The 22,556-nt window shown below is 39.6% G+C and overlaps 2 protein-coding genes across 9 annotated transcripts; one reads left to right on the forward strand and one right to left on the reverse strand.

The window, feature by feature from the left end:
* Positions 1 to 2,585: 2,585 nt before the first annotated feature.
* On the forward strand, positions 2,586 to 22,550 carry LOC127834797 (tumor necrosis factor ligand superfamily member 10-like). Of its 8 annotated transcripts, none has more exons than XM_052360842.1 (6): positions 18,092 to 18,168; positions 18,374 to 18,420; positions 18,608 to 19,225; positions 19,501 to 19,537; positions 19,694 to 19,822; positions 21,142 to 22,550. In XM_052360842.1, the coding sequence occupies exons 3-6, from the start codon at positions 18,704 to 18,706 to the stop codon at positions 21,576 to 21,578; spliced, it is 1,125 nt and encodes a 374-aa protein (XP_052216802.1). In that variant the 5' UTR covers positions 18,092 to 18,168; positions 18,374 to 18,420; positions 18,608 to 18,703; the 3' UTR covers positions 21,579 to 22,550. The 8 variants fall into 8 exon arrangements, with proteins under 8 accessions (XP_052216804.1, XP_052216801.1, XP_052216800.1 ...); XM_052360843.1 differs by having other exon boundaries at positions 18,127 to 18,145; XM_052360844.1 differs by lacking the exons at positions 18,092 to 18,168; positions 18,374 to 18,420 and adding an exon at positions 2,586 to 2,723.
* LOC127835648 (uncharacterized) lies at positions 6,988 to 12,662 on the reverse strand. Its single transcript, XM_052362086.1, has 2 exons — positions 12,618 to 12,662; positions 6,988 to 7,629 (listed from the first exon to the last, which is right to left on the reverse strand). The coding sequence occupies exon 2, from the start codon at positions 7,612 to 7,614 to the stop codon at positions 6,988 to 6,990; it is 627 nt and encodes a 208-aa protein (XP_052218046.1). The 5' UTR covers positions 7,615 to 7,629; positions 12,618 to 12,662.
* Positions 22,551 to 22,556: the final 6 nt, after the last annotated feature.

Raw genomic sequence — 22,556 nt, forward strand, 5'->3', positions numbered from 1 at the left:
TAATACTGAACATTTACCATGCTTTAAAATGTCCATTAAATGCATCTTTTGACGATTTGAAAACCTGAAAATTATAAAGCGTTGCCACGCGAAACGATTTAATAATTTGGAAAGTTCTGTTGTTGTCGTTATATTTTGAGAAACTACGAGGATTGCTTATATGAAGTAAAAAATACATGCCCTCATAACATGAGCACGGATGGCCGAGTGGTCTTAGTGGAATACGTTTTACTCTAGGACTCCAGGGGTCAGTGGTTCGAGGGTTACTTTTTTTAATTTTGTTAATTGTATTCTAGTGTTTTTTTTTACTGGAGATGTGTAGGTCAAATGTTTAAATTTATCAATATAAAGCATGTAATGACAAACTTCAATACATGCCAAAGTCTGTGAAAAGGCCCCTTTAATACTGAATACCCAGTTTCCATGACCTTTGACATGTTGCTTGTTTACATCAAAATCACGTGGCATCTTTGTTACCTCCCCTGTAACCATCATACCAATTTGCATGTTCTATATATTAGGGAAATACAATCTATAGACCAACCAACCATCCGACCGACCGACCGACTAAACGACTTACCTATGGAAGGACAGTTGAAATGCAAAATACATCCGTTCTTCGAAGGGGCTCGGGCATTCTTACTGAATTACGTAAGTTTCTATTTATATAAAATGATCGAATAAGCCTTCGATATCAAATCCTGGTCGCTTTCAATCAAATCACACCGCTTACACAGCATTCGGTGAATACCATGTTAAAAACAATACCAAACACTTGTTTAAATACAATGCACTTTGGTTTGATGTAAGCACATATATCTGACCTTGAAATAATAAACATGCCAATTAAATGGTATTTTTTTAGATATCTTTTTAGTTGCAGAGTCCAATATTTATATTCGGGCATTCGTACCATGAATTGTAACCATTTTTTGGAAACTTCTTCTTTTTTTTTAATGTAATCTAAATTTAATTTAATTTTAACAAAAATAACTCTGGGAATGTTAAAGCTTGCATACTCAGCATTTTTTACATTTTAAGTTTTAAATAGTGCTCACTTTGCAATCATATCAGTAAGAAAGTAATGAACATTTATTTCGTTATAATATTAACTCGCTACGAATTTTCTCAGAGGGAGCAGCAATTTTTTGATCCCGCTACAAATTGTGCAGCGAGTAAAGTCGAGATTGAATAATTGTATTTTCAGACATACCCACATATAACATTCGTATGCACAAATGTTTATTTCTCCAAACAATAGTGAAAATTCTTCCAATCGTATGTCTTGTAAGTAATTAGTAAATATAAGATGTGCAGTTGCAATATCAGATGCAATTATGTATTGCCTTCATAACTAACCATGTTAACCAGCTCATAACGCTATCGTCCAATTTCTATCTTCTACCATTACTTATAAATTGTATAATGCATACATAATGTAGGCTATGAGCTTGTATAAGCTTAACTGCTGAATAAATGTTGTTTTTGTTGAATAAAAGAGTCGTGTTGGAAGGGTAGAGGCGCCTGATGCAAATGAGCCTCGTTCTTTTAACCCATTTATGCCTAGTGGACTCTCCCATCCTTCTAAATTGGATCAATTTATTTTCAAAATTATGGATGTCTAGTATATTTATTTCTATATTTAGAATATTTCTTACAAAAATTTCTGTAAGCAAACAGCGCAGACCCTGATGAGACGCCGCATCATGCGGCGTCTCATCAGGGTCTACGCTGTTTGCCAAGGCCTTTTTTCTAGACGCTAGGCATAAATGGGATTAACGTAGGTCATCCAATATTAGTATATGCAATCCGCACAGGCTAATCAGGGACGACACTTTCCGATTCAACTGGATTTTTGTCAAGAAGAGTCTTCCTTTAAACAAAACCCCCAGATTAAAGCGGAAAGTGTCGTCCCTGAAAAGCATGTGCGGACTACACAGGCTAATCTGTTATGTCACTGTACGCATATGCATTAAACCCCCTTTTCTCAGAGCGCGTTTTGTATATTCCAATCTTCAAATTTACATTCCAATCATTTAGAGACAATGTCTATGTCGTTGCAATGTTCTATTATACATCTACACATCGTAGCTCTACTCTGAGCGCAACCAAACACGGTTTTTGACTAATGTAAATACGTTTTTAAACCTGTGTGTATTTTTATCAAATTATATAATACATATAAGAATTTAATGCAACAATACGAAACAGGATTTTTGGTTCGGAAAGCGACAACCATACCAATGTTTACATTCATGCTGCCATTGCATGCAGTTATCGCAATTATGGACTTTGCATATTTAACAACTGTGTTGAGCAGCTCAACATTTTATTTGTAGTTTTCAAACAGCATTAAACAGGAGACAGCTGGAACGATGCGCCCAATGTTCGGTGTATACATGTACACTATTACTATTGAACTTGGCCGTGAAATTGTTATCAGTACCACTTACACCATGGTTTTTGTTGAGTGAATGTCGTCACATTGTTGTAAAATATACTTTTCTAGTCGGAAATTATATGTCTTACACACATATTTGATGAATAAATCAGATTCCATCATCTCGGAGGCCGAGTAGTTTGCATTTAGAAACGGTGTGACACTTCCAAGAACTTCTGGTTCACCGTTCGTTCCCGCAAATGACCACTCATTCGCCAACATATCACGCATCTGTAGGCAGGGATACAGCCGTCAAATCTAGGAGAAGGATGTACAAATCTTTGTAAATATTAGCTTTTAACATTTATGTATTGCTTTAATAAGCAAAACTCTATTATTGATACTATGGCTGTAACATTTATTTAACATCACCATTAAAACACCACAACAATTGTAAATACATTTGTTTTTCTAACTGTTTCTGTAGTTAAACACAATTAAATTTTTAAACTGTAAAACGTTCTAAAAGAATAACAAGTATATTCAATGTATTGATTTTAATTTATGCTAACCAATAACATTATGTTGCTACAAATACACACACAAATTACGATATGCAAACATAATGCTTTAAGTTACATGAATTTACGTTGTTAACTGGTAAATTTACATTTCAATGCACGATACTAGTATTATACATTTTCTGAAGCAGATAAAGCAGAGACTGGTCTAAAAGAGCATTTAATGATTTACATGTCAATAGCATTTATATATTGACAAACTTGTTTGATTCATTACTTCCGGTTGTAATCACTGTTTAGTTGAGTCTTAAAGTAATAGACGATTTTACCCGTTGTATTATGTTCGATTGCTTCATACTGCCATTACTTCCCTAGCTACGAAACTTTGTTTTGTAGCATTAAAAAAGAGCAGGTGGGATTTATATCGGATAGCTAGTGTATTATTTACTCGACCTTGATGTTATGCATTAATCAAACGTCGAGTATGTTTCATGGAAGGCCACCATGATATCGCTATAAAGCTAGTAATGACATCTACTCTTTTACAAAACAGACACATAATTGCTTTTTGATTACTGAATAACTTAAATATGTATTTATAGTGGAAACACTTCCTTGTTGCTTTTCAGCCAATCGCACCGCTCCCAAGTCTTTTGGGGATATGTTTGAATCACAAACAGTTCGTGTTTATACACGTGGTAAATTTAACATGAACGAAAGGTGATTTTATAACAATCAAAGAGGTGAATCATAACACAATTTAAATTAAACTTAATATATCAAATTATACAAGACGCTTGTCAATTTAGGTAATACAGTAGACTCTCTGTAAACCGGACGGTCTCGGGACCGGCCTGATCGTCCGGTTTTCAGAGAGTTCCGGTTTACCAAGAGTATGCATATTGCCGAAATATACATGGTATGCATTGTGTACAGAATCACATAAAAATAAAACAAACCATATACATTTACATGTACCATGTGATAACTGTACGCAGGTACTGATGATGTTAATTGCATTCTTAAAAAATGTGTTTTTAATCGATTAAAAGCAAAAAAATTTCATACCAACTTGTTTTGATTAATCCCAAAGTGAGCGTGGTGCTTAATACATGTACGTACGTGGCATTTGTCATATAGGCGAGTGACGACACAAATAAGATTGTTGAAGATACACGATTTATTATTAAATACATACATACATGTACCACATTTCATAAAACATACACACAAGCAAAAAACAGCGTCATAATTATTTTTTAAGATATTCATAATCTCAAAACCTACTAATTCTTGAAGTTACGATTTCACGAAAAAATCCAAGATCACTCTCTGCTTGAAAGCACATTTCTCTATTACGATCATATTTTCTGCAATGTTCCTAACTCCTTACTCTAACGTAAGCTCTAAAGTAAACCTAGTGGTATTATAACTATTACACTGTAGAAACAGGCCAGGGCTTGGGATATACCTATTCCTGAGGACACGTCTTGCTTCGTCTAGTGCTGGATCGTAAGAGACCGTGAAAAGCAATTTGTATACCCCACTTCCGCAAGAGTGAGGGTAAAACCCGTACTTACCATACCCGCCCGTACCGTACTGGATACGTCACAACACTCCCCCCAACTTTATGAAAAAAGGACCTTACCAAGACTGGGGGTTATCTGCATGAGGGGGTCAGCAACTACAAGTCGCTCCACAGAGATGGTCCCTCTACCAGATGCGGGTTTCTCTCAAGTACTGTTTTCACTCCCTTAGTCCGTGGTCAGGATTTTCCCAATTAGAGCTATTAGCCCTAATTCTGGCCGTCTTCTTTGTCGCAACTGCTTGGATTCTGTTGCTTTTCAGTCATGAGCCACAGACCCAATGACTTCTACTTTACTGGATTGGATAAATACCCAGCGAGTTATAAACCCAGCTGGAAACCAATAGATGAAGTGCTTTCTTGGAAAAGGCTTAATTCTTCACTCTGTAAGTATCCGGCGAGTTATAAACCCAGCTGGAAACCAATAGATGAAGTGTTTTCTTGGAGAAGGCTTAATTCTTCACACTGTAAGTATCCGGCGAGTTATAAACCCAGCTGGAACCCGCTAAATGAGGACCAGTGAGCTTAAAGCCTGACTGACCTCTACTGGGACTGGTACAGATGTTTCCCATTGGCCACGGAGATTTCCAACACATGTTCCACAGTAGTTCCTCGAAGTGCTGCCACCGCCTCGGCCACTGTGGATATCTGGCTGGGTGACGATACTCTGGATCCAGGTGCTGGAAAATAAGGAGCATCCGTCTCCAGGAGAAGGCGACTATCTTCGACATTTTGTAGAGCCGCGATCTGGTCCGGAGAGAATGTCCTAACCTTGTTGGTGAACCCAAAGTATGTCCGTGGGAACCCCTCTAGCCACCGATCCTGGACATACCTGTTGCCAGTGAAGCAATGCAGATGTATCGGATGATGCGTCCGCACATACCTCTTCAGGACATGGAGGAGCAAGAGAAACGCTTCTGTACCGCAATCCCCCTCCATTCCACGGCAGTGAATCACTAGCACATGTCTATCTTCCAAGAACGGTAACATCTTCTCCAACATCTCGACTTGATATGCCCAGTACTTCATGGGCTCTGAGTGATCAAGTCCAACCTCCCCAAAAACCGCCACGCGAGGATTCGCTAACAGGTTCTGGAACCTTCCCACTGCCTGATTAACCCGAACAACGCTATAACGCGCATGACGTGGATGGATACCCACCCCAACGGAGATGTATTGCGGCAAATCACGCAGGTGCTGATCCGTCGGGTAGGTTTCTGGGTCACAGTAGATAGAGACGCCCCCTACAAGGGATGTTCGCCTACTCTCCTCTACCGGAACTGCATCCATCATGTCCTGCATTCCCCCTTGCTGAAGCTGTAACCTGTGCAGTGTCCTGTCAAGGTGGAAATGGGCGTCAAACGCTTCAGGATACTTAGGCTGGATTGGTATGGCCTCGGCAACCGGCTGTGCATCTTCAGGGGCCTGGAAGTTAAGTACCCAATAGGCCCTCTCTTCCTCTGATAAACTAGCTGCAAGGAGTAACAAGACCTTCCAGTGCAGTAGCGCACCAACAGAGTTGCACGGTACCAAGGTAACTTTCTCTGGAATAGGCTCATGAAGGAATTTACAAAACTCCTTCATAGCTGCCTCCTTCCGCTCCGAGATTGATGTGTTGTCCAGTGTGCTAAGCATCTTCTGCACCACAACAAACGCCACCAACTCATCCAGCGTAACTGGTTTACCTAAAAGCCATCTTCCCGCCTGACTTAGTGCACTCCTCCTCCCTCTGAGTAATCGCTCATCAGTAGAATCCAGCGTTTCGCTGAATATGGAAGGGATGTGCACAATAAAAGCATGGGCTTTTAAATACTTCGCCCTCTCCATACAACCCGGCACCCAGCATGTCTTTTCCATCCCGCGATTCCTACGTTTCTTCTCCCCCTCCCGGCGCTCTTCAGCCTTCTCTTTGGCGTGGGCAAGGAGATCGCAGGTCTTAACCCTTTTAAGCACTGGCATGGAAATTACCAACTCTTCTCCCTTTCCCACCGGAAAATTCCTTTTCAAAATCCCCACTGGGTACTCCGGGTTTTTTATCTTTACTGTACGAGCAGGCTCCACATCCCGATGACTATAAACCTTCGGACGTGAGTCCGCCCACTGGACCCGATGAGGCCGATCCTCAGAAGAGCTACAAGCCCCTTCTGACCTTGCACCTGTCTGGAGTGATGTCCGTACAGAGTACTCCGGGTTCTTCATCGGTACATGGCGAACGGGCTCCTCCACATCGCGACGACTATAAGTCTTCGGACGCGCACCCGCCGACTGGAATCGAGACCGGTCCTCAGAAGAGCTAGAAGCCCCTTCTGAACTTGCCACTTGCACTTTCTCTTTCAGGAGAGTTGACATTCTTGAAACATCCAGGGTGGAGCTACAAGCCCTCACCGCTGTTTTGTCCTGCAATTCAGAAGTACGGTCCTTGGGTGGACTACCAGTCACAACCGTGCCGTCAACTTCCATGGGCTGGGCCTCTGTAGGGCGATCCGCGGTCGGACTACAAGTCACCACCGTTTCCTCTTCCATGGGCTTGGCCTCCGTACTTGTGAAATCTGCCTCTCATACTCCTGAAATAAGGAAATTATTTCAGGAGTATGAGAGGCAGATTTCAGGAGTCGAGGCGACCTACGAGGACTTCCTGCTGTACTGTTACTGTTAACGGGTGAGGCCAACAACTTTTCCTCATCCAAATCCTCATAGTCCAAGACTTCATCCTCCCCCGGTGCTTGTAACAATTCTGCTACTTTAGGGTATCGGATATCCCTCTGTCCCCTAGTTGGATCATATTCCTGCTGTTTGGGTGGAGGTAATGATGGGAGCTTCCATACGTGAGAACTTATCCAATCACGGCCGACCAGCTGGTACGTCTCTAGTGACTGTGCAGTTTCCTTCAGCCAAGCGGTGTTAGGCTTTACGTTCCGCCGTCCAGGCTTGTTTGACTGTGATTTCACCAGAGCTACCATCCGGCTGACCACTCCCAATAAAAGCTCCACTTCCTTTTTTCCTCCACAACAACTTGGACACAATGCCAGTTTCTTGACAAACTCTCCTGCCGGTCTATACACCTGACCACGACTAAGGTAGTCTTCAGCTACCAACAGAAAATCTTTAGTGGATTTAGCTGATGCCATATCTGCTGATAGAATCTGAAACAGAAATTCTAAATTAGCATCTTAACATTTTTGTTTACAGGCCCTGCACGTGTATTTATCTATTTCAAGCGCCTCTGTCGCCGTTACATTGACACATGATCCATGATACCACTCCTCACAGAAATCACACTGAATCATGAATCTACCGCTATACGGCTTCCTGCAAACACAGTACTCTTTATTATCCACTTCACTTTCTTGTTCTGGAGTTCCGGATGTCTCTCCCCTTTTAATTTTGGCAATCCATTCTGGGAGACTGCGATCTCTACATGGCATCATCCTATCGTGGTTTACTATCGATACAGAATTGCGCAAACGTACCTGATACAGGTAAGCCGACAACTTCTTAACGATAACCGCTGGGCCTTTCCAAGGTGAACACAACTTACGAGCCTTGCCCTTCAGAGTTGCAGTATCTAAAAGATATATTACATCTCCTTCTGAATATGGGCGCTTACTGCGGAGACAATTAATCCTGAGTTACTATAAGAAACATCAGGTTCTTGTGACCCTTCAAGGTAACTAAATACCTCACAAGCCATTGCAATCAACGTGTTCTTCCTCAATGTTGCAAAAGTCTCTTTAACATTGATGAAACACACCAATGGATCCCTGTTGGCTGCCATAACTGTCCTTGGCATCAGAACTTTAAGTGTCCCCAACGCTTCGACAACGTAGTCACTGGGCATGGGTGCATCTAACTTACAAGGCAAGCGTACCACCGAATAAGGTGGCACCACCACTCTCTTTTTCAACATCACTCTAGCCACCGTCGGCTTCCCTTCTTTGAAACTAGAGCTAACTGGTATTCTTTCCCCATCCAGTATCAACGTGTCTGATTGCATATCTAACAATACTCCTAGATGATGCAAAATGTCATGCCCTAAAAGCATTTCATCGACGATTGGAGCCACATAAATCCTTTCTTTGAAGCAACGGCTGCCCAATTTCATACTTATAGGTGCTGTTATGATCCCTTTAAGAGCCGTTTCTGCGTCAGCCATCTGCATTACTACATCTTGGACCTTTTTCGGAGCTTTCTTCAACTTATCATACATTCTTGAAGAAAGAATCGTAATTTCTGCCCCCGAATCCAACTTTGCATTCAGTAATAAATCACCAACCGTGATTTGCACTACAGAAGAACCTGCCTGTACCCGGCATATCTTTATTGAGTCACTTGGCCCTCCAGAGCTTGTCCCCTGCTCAGTGGACTCCTTATCTTTACCGTCGTCACTTTGACGCAAACTGGACTGTACTTCCTGTTGACTCACTGGATCCTTCTGCATTTGCTTTTTCCGTGTAGGCGAGCCACAGGCCCCACCTACAGGACTTCTTACTGAAACTGGCGGAGTATACTGTATGCTATTCTGACTACTCCCCTCCTCAGCCTGTTTTGGTACTTCTAACATGTTTGGCGAGTCAAAGACCCTACCGCATGAATCTGTAACAGCTGATTGATTCACTTGTGGTCCACAGTTAACTGGTCGTCTAGGAACATCAACGCTCTTTATACTTTGATGTTGTTGGTGTTTTTGCTGAGATATCATCTGTTGGGATTTCTTGAAAACCTTTGGCGAGTCACAGACCCTGCCATTAGAAGTCGCCCCTATCTCTCTCTTCCCAACCGACCTTTCTGGTAGACCATCAGTCTTCACTTTTGTGGGCTCGGACGTGTGGTCTTTCTGTCCAGCCCCTTGTCGTTTAAACGTTCGGTCTTATATCCTTTTTTCTTCAACAATTCCTGAAATTGTATACAATCTCTCTTCCGGTGACCCATCCTTCCACAGTGAAAACATGGCCCCCATCTTTGTGGCTTCCCACCAGGCTGTGTCTCCTTTACCCCGGCTGAAGGCCCCCATCTTTGTGGCTTCCAACCAGGCTGTGTCTCTCTTACCACGGCTGAAGGCGGGGTAATGTTCATTTTCTTGGCAAATTCTTTCAAAGCAGATGCTATAAGCTCTTCTGTCTTTACTTCTGAAGATGCCTGCACCGCATTAACTGAAACGTCTTCTCGGCCTCGTCTGTTCTTTTTGCCATCTACAGCCAGCGATATGTATTGGTGCTGTTTAACCAGGTCGAGAGCTTCTTCCATGCTTAAAGGATTTTCTAAACAAGCATGCTTGGCTGCCTCTCTGTCATTACAACCCTGGCAAAACCGGGAAATCGCTTTTAACCGCATATGGTCTTCTGGAAGGTCCGTAAACGCTGGTGTGGCTAAAGTAAGCACACGGTCAGCCCAGTCTTCCAGCGACTCCTCATGCCCTTGAACAGCCTGACGGAACTTAGCCTTCGACGTCTCACGAAGTTCCTTGGTACCGAAACGAGACTCCAAGGACTTCATTAAACGACGAAATGAATAGCGTTCATTTTCTGTTGTAGTAATAGTGAAGAAGTCAAGAGCCTTGCCCTCTAAACTCCACAACAGATAATCTTTACATTCGTCTTCCGACCAATTCATCACCCTTTGAAAACTTTCAAACTTTCGCTTAAAGGATAGCCAACTGGTTTTCCCATCATAACGCAACGCCTTCGGATGTTTTCGAGGATCACCCTGTCTTCGAGAGCTACGTTTGTGAGAATAACCTCTTTCTTTATGTGACCTTGACCTTGATTCGGAGTCTGAGCTTGATGACCGACGTGAATGTGCCCTTCTTGTGTTCTTTTTACTTTTCATGTGTACTGAGGGACATCTATGTGGTATTACACTTCCATCTGAATCAGAACTGGACGACGATCTATGCCCTTTTACTTTTTTACTTCTTGATTGTCGTCTGTTTGTCCTGGGTGTAACTGTCGGTCGGTTTTTAGATGATAATAATGGAGAACTATAAGTCCTTCCATTATCTTTGCTTCCATCTCTTGTTGGTGACTTCCGGTGCTCTTTGTCGCTATAAGTCTTAGACTTCCGAATACTACGTGAAGACCTTCTTTTATCTTCTGGTGACTTTGATCCACTGGATGATGGTGATCTAAAAGACCTACCACCTGCAGTCGTTCTTTTCCTACTTCCGGTTGTCCGTTTCCGGTTACGTGAAAATTCTCTTCTCTCTTCCTGTGACCTTGACCTACTGAAAGATGGTGATCTAGAAGACTAACCACCTGCAGTACTTCTGCGTGCACTTCCGGTTGTCCGCTTCCGGTTGCTTGAAGAACCTTTTCTGTCTTCTGGTGACCTTGACCTACTGTGGGATGGTGATCGATACAACCTACCCCCTGCAGTAGTTTTACTTGCACTTCCGGTTGTCCCCTTCCGGTGGCTTTTAGACTCTCTGCTGTCCCTTGATGAATGTGATCTACTTGGAGATGGTGATCTATAAGACCTACCACCTGCAGTATTTTTACTTTCACTTCCGGTTGTCCGCTTCCGTGGTCCACCCGCATCACTTTGTTCACTGTCCCGATGTTTTCTAGAACTTGGTGTTGGGTACTGTTCAGCACTGCGAGAGCTAGACTTCCCTAATTTCCCATATTCATGGTCCGATGACTCCTCCTTACAAATTGATTTCCGTGTCTTTGAGACCTCTAAAATTGTCAGAACCGGAGAACATGAGCTGGTTCTTGAACTACCCGTACACGAACGTTGACCCTGGTCATCTTCAAACTTCACAGGACTGTAATGACGAACCATTGGTTTAGTCTGTGTCAACAAACCAGGCCATGATACCTTACTGTATGGCGGGTTCGCCCACGAGGACATTATTGGGGCAGTCGTGGTTATCCATGACGACTGTGTGTATGATACCGATAGTCTTGTACTCGTAGACGCAGGTATGGGGTTCAAGCGCACAGGACATGAAGGGAGTGCTGCAGCCATTGCATTCAGATCTTCATGCATAGACCAGCCTTCAAAATCCATCAAATTTCGAGATGCAGGCTTTGGCTCAGAAAAGTCCAACATGGCTAACACTTCTGACGTCATCTTGCCTCGCAAGGCTAAATGCAGCACTTCTTTGGTGACGTACCCATACGAGGGGCGCAATTCCACAATAAGGGTAGCAATTTTCTCACCGACTCCCGGAATTTGCATTAATTCTAGCACAGATGCCGTATTCACGTTGATAGACATTTTTATTGAAGAAACAAGTGCAGGGCCAATTAAATGTAACCAACACACACAACAATGTTACTACTGTTTTATTTATTGAACTACCAAACCAAAATATTCAATAAAGTGTAAATTACTTTAATTGCAATAAAAAATTTATATTACCCAAACAATGTTTTTTAAGAAAGGATACGTAAAAGGATATTTGGATGTAGGACTTCACAGCCACCGGTCACCTTTACGGACACTAATGTTTTTACCTTTGCACTATCAGTCACCAATACTCTGACCAAGCGTGACTATAAGACACAGCTTGATAATTAAATGGTTTGCTAGACCTCACAAATACACTGACCAAGCGTGACTATAAGACACAGCTTGACAATTAAACGGTTTGCTAGACCTCACAAATACACTGACCAAGCGTGACTATAAGACACAGCTTGACAATTAAACGGTTTGCTAGACAGACTAAGACCTCACAAATACACTGACCAAGCGTGACTATAAGACACCGCTTGACAGTTAAATGGTTTCAGCGTGACTAAAAGACACAGCTTAAACAAATAGACCAAATATTTAAATATCTTGGCTTTACTTATTTTCCCAACACTGTCCCTTTAATACTGTTGACAGACTCCCTGGCTACTTAAATCCGTGTAATTAATTAATTACACAGATACTCCTTACTACAGTGTTAAACCTTAACCCCCACCTTTAAACTGCTGTACAATCAACCAATTATTTTCAAACCCACAATTTCCCCAACCACTTTTCAAAACGTACCTAACCGGATGTTCTAGAAAAAAGTGAAAAATAATTATTAAAACCGACTGTACACAGTAACTTCCAATTGTACCTCGTCGCCAATAAAGTAAACCTAGTGGTATTATAACTATTACACTGTAGAAACAGGCCAGGGCTTTAGATATACCTATTCCTGAGGACACGTCTTGCTTCGTCTAGTGCTGGATCGTAAAAGACCGTGAAAAGCAATTTGTATACCCCACTTCCGCAAGAGTGAGGGTAAAACCCGTACTAACCATACCCGCCCGTACCGTACTGGATACGTCACAACAGCTCTACGCGTCTGCGTTAAGCTGGAGGCTGCGACATTTTAGATACGTTCGAAATTAGTAAACGGCAATGAATGAATTTGCATACAGATGGATGGATATTTAACAGTCATATTTCTAACAGTTTATCTGACATACAAATAAACAACCATTTCAGCGTTAAAAACATGGCTATAAGATCTTTTGAAATACCCGAGAAGACCACAAGAAAGTGATCGTCGCAACGGCATGCATTAATTTTTTAATTAAATTGTTTATCATAGGCGATAATAAATAATTAATAAAACGATCGAGTCAATCACTTCTTGGTGTTACCGCACGTCTATTATAGTCATTCACAGTTTGTTTTACATTACTTAATCGGACTCCCATAACGCGAAAACGACTTGACACCTTTATGGTATGTTTAATCCGATTATCGATAATTGCGCGAGCAAAATGTGCGACACCGCACTCGCTGTGCTGACTAGGTATTGTTATTTTCACGCCTCGGGCATCTTGAGAATTTAGACCGTCCGGTATACTCAATGTATTTTACGTTGAAAATGACCAAATTTACGGAGATACTCGTCCGGTTTCCGGTTTTCAGAGAGTTCGGTTTATTCAACATTTTTTAACAAAGAAATAGAAGGAGAAAATACGGGACTGGCCCGACCGTCCGGAATCGGGAGAGTCCCGATATTCCGAGAGTCCGGTATTGGCAGAGTTTACTGTAGTGTGAACAGCATCATATTGAAACAATATGTTGTTGTCATCTTCATGTCTCTGAAGTCAATGGACGCCAATGAGTCGCGATGATCAGATTACGGTATCTGTTGCGCTATAATGCCGATTATTAAATATATGTTTTGTTTCAGTGGCTGCATGCGTTGGGTTTGGTTTAATATATAACGTGCTGGCGACATTGACGTGACTACCCCTATCAGACATTCTCACTTTTTTTCACCGACGGCCTGTACAATGTACGTTTGTCTTCATCTGCAGTGATCTGCTAATGGTGCTTTTTTGACTGATGGGTTAATGTCACCTGCCTTCATGTCGCTGTTGATACCGTTTAAATTAAGTTTCGCCTTTAGGTATACTATCGACTGGCATGCGACTGACTTGGCAATCCAATACCGGTGTATCTGGAAAGATATAAATAGCATATTTATTGTCCTCTGCTGGTGAGAGTAACTTAATAAGTACTTTCGTTTCTGAAAAACGATATGTGGTGCTTTCTTGGAATATTAAGTTTTTTTTTGTTAGTACTGCAAAACGTGATCAGGAAACACGGAGATTTGCGAGTCGATTTCCGTAAAAAAAAGTCTATTATACATAGTGCAATCGAACGCTGAGTATACTTTGAATTAAGATGTTTTAAAACATCCATGTTATTTTAGTTAATCTAATAAATGCTTTCAAAGTTTGATGCGCCCATCCAGCACTGGAATGGCCGACGGTGGCACCTGACCATCAATCAACTCTTCTCAGACAACCACTTGTCAAACCGGTGTCCGGCCACTACTTGATTTCAAACCAGGTCGACTGCCACATTTATTACAACCAGGAAGCGTCGCAAAACGCACTGACTGCCTCCCATTTAAGGTTTTAGTCTGTCTTCTGGTAGAATATTAGATATTCTCGTGGTTTCCAGGTATTGCTCCGAAATGACGTCATAGAGAAATAGAACGGAAGAAAGACTACATAACTGTTGAAGGCGGCTCTTTTCAACGCAAAAGGATTTTGTTAATGTTGAGGTCTTTGCAATCGATTTTCTTTTTAATATGATTTCGGGTTTAGGTTGATTGGCTTCTTTAAATTTGGTTTCCGCCAAGCTGCCTATTTTCATCAGGTGAACCAAGTTCGCGGACATCTATTATAGAATTCACGATAAGGTCATTGTCAAGATGCTTCCCCATTTATGTTTCGTAATCAAGAAAGAGACAATTGAACGAATCTTCCCTTTACTCCGAGATTAAACTTTATGTGCACTTTAATATATGGAGTTTGAACAAAACGTCAGTTCAACACGACATTTTACTTTAGAACCAAGCGTTCATTCGAGAAGAGTATTAAAATTGTGTAGTGAGCTCCTCGTTCGGTCAAGTTCGTCGCATACTTTAGAACTTAGCCAATGATTGACCAAACATCTGTACGCGTAAACAAAGCGCGCACGGCAACGTAGACTACTTCAAACCATGTGAGTCATCAAACAAAACGCTTTATAAAAACAAGACGTTTGAAGTGGCAATTAAAACTTTCGTTATGCGATTGAACCAACTAGTAGCGATTGATCCCGTAGACATCATACTTGCAGTGACGGGCAAAACAAATATAGAAAGCAATCAAAAGCGTCTTCTTTAATACAATATATACGTTGAGTTTAAAACGCATTGACTGCGTTGATTATATGTCTGGATATTGGTGTTTTTAATTGAAGATGCAACAGGTTGAACTACCTGCAACTACATCAACTCTTCTCATTCGTATAAAAAAATAAGTCGTGACAATCTGATTGTCACTGTGTGCATGAAAAATTGATTTTATTTGAAATGAAACATTTTTAACTTTTGTATATTTCTATTTCAAATACATTTCTGTAAACTATATTGACTTTGTATGTTTTTTCGTACTCGTATGGCTTGCACCATGTTATGAGTTTGCATCCTATTTCATTTGATAAAAAGATACTTAAGATAAAAACATAGGAAGCAAACTTAAGAAAGATGCCTTTGGACGCTCGATGTTAAACGAACTGTATTTCAAAATATGCTAGGTTTTTATCGTTCTTCAAAACCCAAATTGTTTATATGGTCAGTTTTACTGGGGTTTATACACTATAAATGGGACAGGGACGAAGTCGATGCACTTTTCTGCACCTGACATATAATTGTACAAATTTATTCCTTGTGAAGTTGTGTGCAATGTCCATAAAGCACGCCTTTGTTCGGAACCTTGTTGGAAAGGGTATTTTGTCTTCAAAGTGGTCTTCCAATACGGACCTGACGTCTTTTTTTGGCAAAAAAATACTGTTTTCATGGCTGTTTTGATTCCCTAAAAAACTCAAAGGGATTGCTCATTTGTAGCTTCTCAAACTCTTTATTGCAAAGATAAATCGACACAGAAATAAAATTCAAGCCACCATTACTTCTTGGAATTAATAGATATTCTGCAATTGACAATATTTTGGTTTTAAAAATCCATGCCAACCAAAGCACTATCTATTCGAGACCAGTTAGTGTCTTGATGAATTCGTTGAACAGGTTTTGTATTGTAAATGTTCATATATGTTTTTTTCCTGAAATTTCCAGGTTGATTAAACTTCCTCCAAAATATAGACACAACTTTATTTACAGCGTATTTTATGCAAAAAGAAAAAAAACAAATTGTATCGGGAAAGCATTAAATGCGGCGTCTTTTTATTAAAACACTAGTAGGCTCTAATAAAAAACATATTATGAACTTAAACATCAAAAGGTTAGTATACTAAATGATTGAGATTTGCACTTGCTTAATTTATTAAAAAAAAACTGACAATACGAAGGCGATTTTTGCGTATCAAACAACATTCTAAAATACTTATTTGGCACATTTTAAGTTCGAAGATCGGTCTGAGCATTTGCAAACGAAGCAGCTTTTTGTTGATTTAGAAGTTATTTTCAGCGGTATCCAAAAACAATTGTCGCGTATAAATCGAAAAACAGTCAACACATTCGGGGTATTTTACAATTTTGCCGATATCAAATCTGAAAACGATTAAGCCGTGATTTTAAGTATCGTGTCGACATTTCTGAAATAACCCCAAGCCTGCAATAACATGAAATGACATTCAATGCTGCCTAAGAGTAAGTTATTCAGTACCAGAATTTCACTCTGAATCACACTTTTAATATGTTTCACTTAATTATTTATTTAATCGCAACAAACAAATTAAAGTTGTATAAAATTGGTTTAATGATAAGTAAATAAATTCTATGTTGGCTGCTGGTAGGTTAAATCATTCCGATGCATGTCGGCTGTATATTGTTGAGAATGCAATTAATTCTTTTTGTTACGTAAAATAAAAGCGTGAACTTGACCTTAAATATAACTTCGGGATTTAACATCTGAGTGCGACACACCATCTAAACATGGTATACATAATGGTAAGTTATTATAAAATTGCCAGATAACGATAATTTTATAGTCCGAGCAAGGTCATTGACATTTGACATCTTAATGTGACATTTACCAGGGATAATGGTATTGCGCTGGACTCCCCCCTCCCGGCCTCCCGGTATTCAAAAGTTAAAACCCGGGTTATCATAGAGTGCCAGTGGTAACTGTCCCCGATTATAGATAGCACCATGTTATTTCCTAATTAATGCCAGCTGCCAAATGCGTACTGTAGTTTTTTCGGTTTGATTCTTTGCTCAATGCGTGTAAGGTAATCTTGGTATATCTTATATCTTGGCGAGCCATTTTCTGAACGAGATGTTGCTCCTTTCAATTGCTTTCACTGGTGAATAAATCATTTTCGCGACTTTTCTTCTTCTCTGTTGAATCTTCGCTCTATAAAGCATAAAACTCATAATACTCAACCTGAGCTTTTTGAGAAGAAGCTGACATCACATCCGTAACAGCTTGTCTTCTGTCGTCATCTCATTGCCCATGTTGCATCGTCGGTAGCTCAGGAGACAACCGTACAACTGCCGTCACGGTCCTTGATGGGCAGGGTTCTATAATCTGTTCCCGGTCGGCCAAGAACGCACACGGACACTCAAGGCATAAAAACGGTTGTCCCCGGACCATGTACGGTAGCTATACGATCTATCCCGGTTGCTGGCATATTCCCTGAACATCACTATGTCACTAGCATAGAAGCTATGTGTATCAGGAGTCATATTTAAAACATAAATACGTTTCACATACATGCTTGTTGTTTGCAATCATGAATAAACAAATAAAACGACTTGATAACATTGAAATCTTGCAATTAAATATGCCAAAAAGGTGTATACGAGCGTATTTCATTTTAGAGACATATCCATTATAATGCGTTATCTAATCAGACTAAAAGCTTGGGATACCCACAAATTAAACTTGTGTATAATCGGACTAATATTTCAACATCAGTTTCTGAAAATTAGCACGCATTTTTAAGAACTCCATGATATCGTCAGAAAGTTAACCGGGTTAACAGGGTATACATTTTACTTTCAATAAGTTTGATTTGAATACAGGTAATCGTTCCGTGTAATGTCTATTCTTTGAAAATAGCGTAAGTAGAAATAGGCCAAATTTCGGAAAAGGAAGGTTATCAATTCATATTTGAAACCCGAACGTTATTTTATACCTTGGCGAAATCATTCGTGCTGAGTTAGTTGTAACCAAACGCTGTTTGCGAATTTAATTTATAATTAAGGTTAAAGAACTATTGTCAACGCGGTGATTGCCTTTTGTATTTAAATTAAGTTTTGTGTATATAAATGGGCTTAATTACTTTTGGTAATGAAATTCAAAATAGTCTTTAAAGTGTATGTATCGTTGTTATTAGTTATATAATTCTGCGATTTGCGCATACAAATGCAGTAAGCGACGAATTTTCGAATTATTAATTTTGTAGCACGTATGTTAAAATTCTGTTTCGCAGTGCCTTATTAAGAAGATTATCAGTTAAAGGTGCATCACTCTGGATAGGTATAATTTGCTCAAACGTGAAAAATAACGAAACAACATTGCTTGTTGCTTTTTCTTTTTGTATATTTTTAAAAGAAATAATGTTATAGATATTGCACTAACACTAATATTGAATTTAATTTTTCAACTGAAAATTAAATGACTCGTAAGATAACTGTATGTATATTTATATATATGTATATTCCAGACGAGTTATCGGAAAGTTGTTTGAAAATTTAATTTCATTATAACAATTGGATGTTATAACAAAGGGAACTGTTTAAGTGACCACATTTATCTCGAGATGTCGACGGCTCCAAAAGAGCTTTATTTTGATAACACGTGGGTTGCTACGGGATCAAGCATAGAACCGCATTATCAGGAACTCAAGAAACCAACTTGCACTGGGCGTTGCCACTTTAAAACAGTCAATTGCCAGGAAGTATTTGATAGCGAACAAAGAACAAACAAAGACATTACCGATTACAAAGATCGTAATGCAGTGAGAGCTAGCAAGCTCAGAGCAATTATTATCGGTACTTCAGTTGCGATAATTGTTTGCTCTGTCGTAGCTTTAATTGCAATTAGCATGACCATCCGACAGCAGGAGACAATTGAGGAATTGCAGACGACAACTGAAAACCTTCGCAGCCGACTTGCGCAGTTGGAAGAAAACGCTAAGCTCTGTCTGCCATGCGCAGAACTATCACTGAGTCCATTTCCGGAAGACACGCCGGAAGTCGCTGACCTGATTAAGCACTATGAAAACGGTCAACAAATCTGTTGCGCAAAAACGGTTAACCAGACGTCGATATTCCTAAATCTGGTACGTAGAACATAATTTCTGCTATTGATTGAGCAACATCGCACAGACCTACACTCTCGATATATGTACACTGATGTTTACTTCTGATGCCGTTTCGTTTTTATTTATATACTTCTGCTTCAAAGTTTCGTTTTGGATGTTAATTTATATTCGATCATTCCATGTGATTTGATTTCTTAGAATATACACAATACGTGAATTGCATCCAGATCTAACTATAATTAAATGTAAATTTATAACAATCATTTATCTGTATTCTGATTTTATATTTGCAGTTTGCAAAAAGGAAGCAACTGGAGAAATGCGCACAAGGTATAAACGATGATTTGTGCCTTGTCAACATATTTGGCTTTTCATCTAAAAATGCATACTTAAGATCAATTGGCGATTCGTATTGACACTCGTTTTAAAGTAAAGATAAGACGGGCATAGATTTTGCATGCGTAATAACTGCAGTTTTTGCTACAGATGCAATCAATGCAGAGAATCGTCCATCCGGAAATTGTAGCAGTTCTGGTTCCCCGCACATTCCTTCTGGCAACGCATTCAGCAACGTGTCTGCACACATGCTTGCTGGCCCTCAGCCTTCAAATCTGTGTAAGTAGCAATCGAATGTGTTCTTTTGTTTCCGCTGGACCCTATGGGTGAAAAATTTGGCGAGTTGCCTCTTTGCCACTAGGGCTTTAATACTGAAATGCGTATTTACGTGTTTTGTTAATTATCAGTCCGAAACGATACATACGCTTCATTGTTTATATATAAAATATATCTTATTATTTGACTTACAACTGATGCCAACCTTAACCCATTTATGCCTAGCGTCCTGAAAAAAGGCCTTTGCAAACAGCGCAGACCCAGATGAGTCGCCGCATGATGCGGCGTCTCACCAGGGTATGCGCTGTTTGCTTAAAAGAGTTTCATTAAGTAATATTCTAAATATAGAAATAAATATACTAGACATCCCTAATTTTGAAATAAATTGATCCAATTTAGAAGGATGGGAGAGTCCACTAGAAATAAATGGGTTAAACGAGCAATTTGCTGTTCAATAATTATCAGAAATCAGTATTTTTGCCGTTGCGTATTCCTTTTCTATATATAACAATTATCTTTACATAACATTTAACAGTCTGTTACGTTTATGAAGATATTTAAATTGAGAGGTCGCGATTGCGCAGATAGCATATCACGTGTTCTAGACAAATGATGGCAACAATGCATACTATTATCTAGAGTCTAGTGTTAATGGATATATCATATAACGTGCAATTTGAAAATGATTTAATCTTTTTATGTTGGTATACACGTGTTCGAGAAAAAATGATTGGAAACAATTGCATAATAGTATGTAGTGTTCGCGCGTCTGATTTGGAGCTATCATTTGGAGCGAAATTTGTCCACCCTTTCAATTAGGGCAATACGAAGAAACCTATTAATACGAAATTCAATAAGCGTATAATATTTCAGTTGATAACGTACGCACCGCTAGTTTAAATCAGGAAGTATGCAATTCATAAAAGTCCCGTCTATACTAACATTTAATAGATCGGATAAGCTATCAATGGCATACTTGATAGCAAAGTTTATTGCAGTCATAAGATTAATTGTTAAGAGCATGTATTTTACCCATTAAAAGTCTAATAACGTGAAATTGCAATATGCAATCTTTTACAGCTTGAGCTTAAATGATATTTGTTAACTTGTTAAGTGCAATTGGGTTTAAATCGTGATGTATTAACCTCGTTTATTAACACTGTCTACCTTTAAAATATTAATTACCTATACGAATTAAATTGAGTTTTATATTAAATACTCACACATTTACAAACAAACTCAAACGACATACAAACAATAGTGTTTTGCACTCAAAGCGACCTTGCATGTACGTAGACCATATTTTGCTTGTGTGTTCGCAGCCTCTGACGGAAGAATACGGAATTGGAGTGTCGGCCCGGTGGCTCCCGGAACTCACCTGACCAACATCCGGCTGTCCTCGGACAACCACTCCGTCGTCATTGCGGAGTCTGGCCGCTACTTCCTGTACAGCCAGGTCAGCTTCCTAATATACTACAACCCGGAAACGCCGCTTGACCCCCGGAGCCCTGCACAGTCCTTGTTCCACTCCGTCTTCCGATATAACTTCATATACCCGTTAGGCGATGAAGAGCTGTTGCGAAGTGACGTCACTCAGTGCTGGGAACAGAAGAAAGACTACGGACGCTACACGAGTTACGTCGGCGCCTCCGTACAACTCAATAAGGGCGATCTGATATATGTCAAAGTATCCAAAATAGGATTTCTGTCGAGAGACGAACCGGGTTTAACATATTTCGGTTTGTTTAAAATTGGTTGAAGCACGCTTTGCTATGATTCTTAGTGCATTGCTCAGTAATTTTGCACTATATTAATCATATCTCATGGAGCTTTCATTGATTCGCCGTATCAAATAAGTGAACATCCTCATATTGATCTCAATTTTCAGCTATCGGCATTATATAAAATATTAAATATTTTGAGAAAGAGCAGGGTTGTATATTAGATTACAAGTGGTTTGCGCACTGCTTTGATTACACACAGTGAAAAAATATTTCCTCCAAAAACAAAATCAAAAACGACGTAAGAACTTTTTAATTAAACACACAAAAGTAACAAGGCCCAGTGTTCAATTTGCTAAAAATGCCAATAAATCATTATCTTTTAACGTTAGTGTTTAACATTTCCAGAAAGATAAAGTAAATACACGTGTGTGTCCTATAAGGTCAAGGTTTTAAAACTCTATACACACTTGCTGAATAAACGGATTGGACCCTAGCTGTTTAAGGACGTCGTAAGCTGGAAATATTGTTGTATAAATGTACATTCGATCAGCTAACTATTGTGTCAGACAACATGTCTTGCCTGGTGATTTAATGAAAAATTGTAATTTCCAAAAGATGTATGAAGCAACGTGCAAAGTGTAAGAGAGCCTATATGTAGTTTGAATAATGTATAACAAAACTATGTTACATAATTAAAGTATAAATCGGGTATATAATACCTTTTTCATTATAAATGTAATCGTATTTGTATTAGTTATGCTATGGTTACTTGATGGGCTGGTCAGAAGAAGTTCACTCACGATGTTGTTTGCCATATTTATAAATCAATTGATTTATATTTAGAATAGTTCGAATTTTGAATTTTGTTTTATTTTATGTTTTTGCTGTGCGTTCAGATGTGCTCAAAATTTTACGACGTGATATATGCATGTGTCGTAATATAAGCTACATTCCTTTGTTATTTCATTATTTGAACGTTATCAATAAATAAACTTTTTAGAAACGATCTCTCC

This window comes from Dreissena polymorpha, chromosome 6 (genome assembly GCF_020536995.1).
Source record: "Dreissena polymorpha isolate Duluth1 chromosome 6, UMN_Dpol_1.0, whole genome shotgun sequence".
Taxonomy (NCBI): domain Eukaryota; kingdom Metazoa; phylum Mollusca; class Bivalvia; order Myida; family Dreissenidae; genus Dreissena; species Dreissena polymorpha.